The following is a 3,979-nucleotide window of genomic DNA, read 5'->3' as shown; positions in this document are numbered from 1 at the left end:
CTCGCCGCCTCTTGCAGCCCGTGCAGGGAGAGAGCGCCGCCGCCCTTGAGTGCCGGCGCCGACGCGCCGCCCGCCTTGAGCCGCCGGAGCCTCCGCATGAGCGGCTTGAGACCCTTGTCCGGCGAGCTCTTGCCGAAGAGCAGCACCTTCCACTTGTTGAGCGTTGCCTTGCGCAGCTCCTCCTCGCGGCACGAGGCGGCGAGGGGCGGCGGCGGGGTGATGGCCGCCAGCGGGCCACCCACGGGCGCAGTCACGCCCTCGTCTGGCGTGGCCTGCTCCGCGACAGCGCCGTCCGGCGTGGCCTCCGTGACAGCGCCGTCCGGCGTGGCCTCCGTGACAGCGCCGTCCGGCGTGGCCTCCGTGACCGCGCCGTCCGGCATGGCCTCCTCCGCGCTTCCGCCGCTCTCTGCCGGTGACTGTGGGACGGTGAGGCCGACGGTGAGGCCGCGGCGCTTGGCAACCTTGTCCTGCCGCAAGTGCCTGCCCAGCCGCCGCCTTGCAGCTGCGCGTGCCGATGTTCCGGCAATCGTCCCAGAGGCCTCTCGGATTGGCGGCGGCAGGGCGGCGACGGGTGGCGCAATGTCGCTAGGACTCGGAGTCACCGTCTCGTCCCCCGTACCAGAGGCCTCTCCTTGAGCCTTGATTGGTGACGGCGGCAGGGCGGCGATTGGTGGCGCCTGACGGGTGTCGCTAGGACTCGGAGTCGCCGTCTCGTCACCCTCGGCACGAACGAGCAGGTAAATCAAGTTTCCTTGCGCCAGTCCCGCCTCAGCCACAGACGCGTTCGAAACTGCCACAATTGCATCCGTCCCGTTCAGGGAGAGACTTGCCGCATCGAGAGAGCACGAAGCCGCGGCCGCCGCCTGCGCGAGGAGGTCTGAGAAATTTGTGCTCGAATCAACCTGCAGCCTGATGGTTTCGTTCTCGGGCGTCCGGATCCGAATCAGCATGCCTCCGGAGAGGTGGCTCTCTCTCGGAGACCAAGTGAGCACACAGAGCAGAGCGCACGCAATCAAGACACTCTCCGCGGTGTTCCAGGTTCTTTTTTTTTGCCTTCCACTCACTTCAGCTCGCAAACACTCACCCATTTGATTGTCACTGTCCGTGAGTGCGAGATTAGGGCTAGCCGCAGGCAGCTAGCCCATGAGGAGGGCGTCCGTAGACACCTCACTAGACCCCACATACGGTCTCGTCCGTGCCTCGCCGGCCGGAGAGATTGCTAGAGGTGGAGCATGCTGCTCTAGCCTCACATGTCACTTCCTGTCGTCTGTTGTTTGTTGTGCCCTTGTTTGTTTCTCTTGGCACCTTGGAGTGCTGGGGGGGGCGACAGGGAGGATGTGGCCTTGAGTTATGTGTACGCCAACTCAGGGTGTGTGGCAGCCAGCTGGCTGTGTGTCTTGTGAGCTTGTTTGTGTCTGTGTGTCGTTCGTGCGTGTCGTCATCATCTGTCCAGCGTCCACCCATACCGCGTTGGTGTCCAGTCCGAGCCTGGCTGTTCTTCACCTTTCTACCTACCTACCTACTCACTCACTCCTCTCTTGCTCGAGCGGCTGGCCAACAAAAGCAAAAAGAAGTTTACCACAAAACTCCCTCGCACAACACTAGGCACGGGACTGGCGCCTTCTCACCTAGGTACGGGACCCCTCGATCGTTGCAGCCGTGGCCGCACCCGCGGCGGCAGTCGCGGCAGCTCCCTCGAGGCGAGATGAGGCCCGCTTGTTATGACCCCCCCCAATGAACACACCAGTGAGGGTGGGCGAGACGATCGAGGGGTCCCGTACGCGTACCATGCGGAATCGACCCTTGAGCACTTGAATGCGGAATCGACCCTATCAAGTGCTCAAGTGCTCAAGGGTCGATTCCGCATGGTACGGGACCCCCGTTCACCGTCTTTCTTAAAGTCAGGAACGGGCACCTCGTTGCGAAGGGAAAAGAATCTCTAGCCTCCCAAGTCATACGCCACGGCGTGCGATCTTAGAATCAGCACATGCGCCTCGCTCGCATACACTCATACAATGAACTGACATCTCCCATGAGTGCGAGTTAGGGCTAGCAGTAGGCAGCTAGCTAGCCTGTGAGGAGAGCGTCCATAGACACCTCACATGACCCCACACACGGTCTCGCCCATGCCTTGCGGCTGGCGGCGAGATTACTAGAGGCGGAGCAAGCTGCTCTAGTCTCGCATGTTACTTCCTGTCGTCTGTTGTCTTGTTGTGCCCTGAGTTATGTGTACGCCAACTCCGGGTGTGTGGCAGCCACAGCTGGCTGTGTGTCTTGTGAGCCTGTTTGTGTCTGTGTGTCGCTCGTGCGTGTCGTCATCATCTGTCTAGCGTCCACCCATACCGCGTTGGTGACCAGTCCGAGCCTGTGGCTGTTCTTCACCTTCCTACATACACACATAGCGAGAGGCGCTCCGCCTTTCCCTCTCTTTTTCCACACGCCTACGTGGTCCGTCCGCGTCCAATCCTCTCTACCCAACGCGGCCACGAGAACCGGACCCCTTTTATTGAGGAAACGAGAAGAATTCTCAGAAAAGAAAGAAACTCAGCGCGCGGCGGGCGTTCGAATGGGGCGGCAATAGAGAGAGTCGGAGGGAGGGAGAGATGAGGCGCGAATAGAAAAAAAGTAAACGTCGAAAATTGTGTCCATGGCGCTCCTGAGTCTAGCGCGCGGCTGGCCGACGCTGCTGTCCGCCCGGCCGGCTCATCGCAGCCTGGGTGTGACCGCGGCGGACGTTGGGACACCTTGGCTGCCGCTCCCAACAGCAGGCGACACCATGGCGCTCGGCGCCGCGCTGGCCGAGCGCGCGCGTGCCGGCGACACGCTACTGCTGCACGGAGGGTACGGTGCGGGCAAGACGTGCCTGGCACGCGGCTTTATCCGTCGGTGGCTGGGCGACGAGGACGCCTCGCTCCACGTCGCCTCGCCCAGCTACCTGATTGACAACACTTACCCCGACGAGGAGGGCGGCGCGCTGCAGCCAGGCGGCCGTCACTAGGACACACGCACAGCACGCCACGCACGCACAGCACGCCACGCCACAGCACGCACAGCACGCGCAGCAAGCACACGCACGCGCACACAGACATGGACACGCACGCACAATCTGCAGAGCTTGGTGGTCCTCTAGCCTGCCTCTCTGTTTTCGCTCAGGCGTCACCGTGCACCACATGGACCTGTGGAGGCTGCCTGAGGGCAAGGCGAGGGGCTAGATGCGGAACGGAGTCCAACCTACCGGCCGCGGCACGCAGTGGCCAGACACGACGCCCTCCTCACCCAGGGCGCCGCTGTCTCCAACCTCTCAGGTGGGGCAGCTCGTCGACCTGCCCGCCGTCTTCCGCGACTGCGTCTCACTCGTCGAGTGGCCGGAGCGGCTCTCGCCCACAGAGGCGCAGCTGATGGCGGCGCCTCTCGAGGCGCTCGCCCACACCTCCTCTCTCTCGGCTCCAGCCTCCGCGCCCCGCCTCCGCCTCGGATCCGCCACGCGCCACGCCGCCTCCCAACACCCGCCTTCCGGCAGGTGCACCTCCGGTTGGACGAGGAGGCCGCCGCGAGGATGGCCGACCCGGAGGGGGCGGCCGCCGCGCTGGAGGACGGCGAGGACCTGCCGCGGTGGGCGCGGCTGGTCGCGCGGGGCGAGGCGTGGCAGGAGCGGCTGTCGGCGATAAAGCTAGAGAGCGACTTTGCGGAGTGAAAGAGCAGCGCACGGTGGTGCGTGCGGAAGATTTATCATTCATAGGATAGCCCATGTATGCCTGAGTCACATAGTTGAAATAAACGAGACGGGGAAGGGCGGGCAGTCGCACTCGCAGAGCATCTCAGCTTGGCGTAAGGAAAGCGCCGGATAAAAAACTCCACCCACTCCCACAAAAGTCCTCTCACCTCACTCCGCTCCCCCTTTTAGTGGTGCCGGTGGAGATCGCGGAGCCCCCTTGAACAGACAAGACCACGGGACAGCGAGCTCACCCCCCTCCCCCTC

The 3,979-nt window shown here is 63.5% G+C and overlaps 2 protein-coding genes across 2 annotated transcripts; one reads left to right on the top strand and one right to left on the bottom strand.

Annotated features, from left to right (window-relative positions):
• Positions 1–63: 63 nt before the first annotated feature.
• On the bottom strand, positions 64–950 carry EMIHUDRAFT_253689 (hypothetical protein; the record flags this gene model as incomplete). Its single annotated transcript, XM_005782968.1, has 1 exon — positions 64–950. A coding segment is annotated over one exon (887 nt), but the record flags the coding sequence as incomplete, so codon positions are not given.
• A 1,705-nt stretch (positions 951–2,655) lies between these two features.
• Positions 2,656–3,756, top strand: EMIHUDRAFT_471655 (hypothetical protein). The gene is made up of 4 exons (XM_005782967.1): positions 2,656–2,984; positions 3,154–3,200; positions 3,306–3,416; positions 3,521–3,756. The coding sequence occupies exons 1-4, from the start codon at positions 2,777–2,779 to the stop codon at positions 3,692–3,694; spliced, it is 540 nt and encodes a 179-aa protein (XP_005783024.1). The 5' UTR covers positions 2,656–2,776; the 3' UTR covers positions 3,695–3,756.
• Positions 3,757–3,979: the final 223 nt, after the last annotated feature.

Source organism: Emiliania huxleyi (genome assembly GCF_000372725.1).
Source record: "Emiliania huxleyi CCMP1516 chromosome Unknown EMIHUscaffold_1835, whole genome shotgun sequence".
Classification (NCBI taxonomy): Eukaryota; Haptophyta; order Isochrysidales; family Noelaerhabdaceae; genus Emiliania; species Emiliania huxleyi.
This window is presented reverse-complemented; position numbering and strand designations above follow the sequence as displayed.

Bases quoted from the DNA above. Each gene is read 5' to 3' on its own strand.
- EMIHUDRAFT_471655 (XM_005782967.1), top strand. From the start codon at position 2,777: ATGGCGCTCGGCGCCGCGCTGGCCGAGCGCGCGCGTGCCGGCGACACG. The intron at 2,985-3,153 runs GCGGCCGTCACT...GTTTTCGCTCAG, and splicing joins GGGCGGCGCGCTGCAGCCAG to GCGTCACCGTGCACCACATG. The intron at 3,417-3,520 runs GCGCTCGCCCAC...GCCTTCCGGCAG, and splicing joins TGATGGCGGCGCCTCTCGAG to GTGCACCTCCGGTTGGACGA.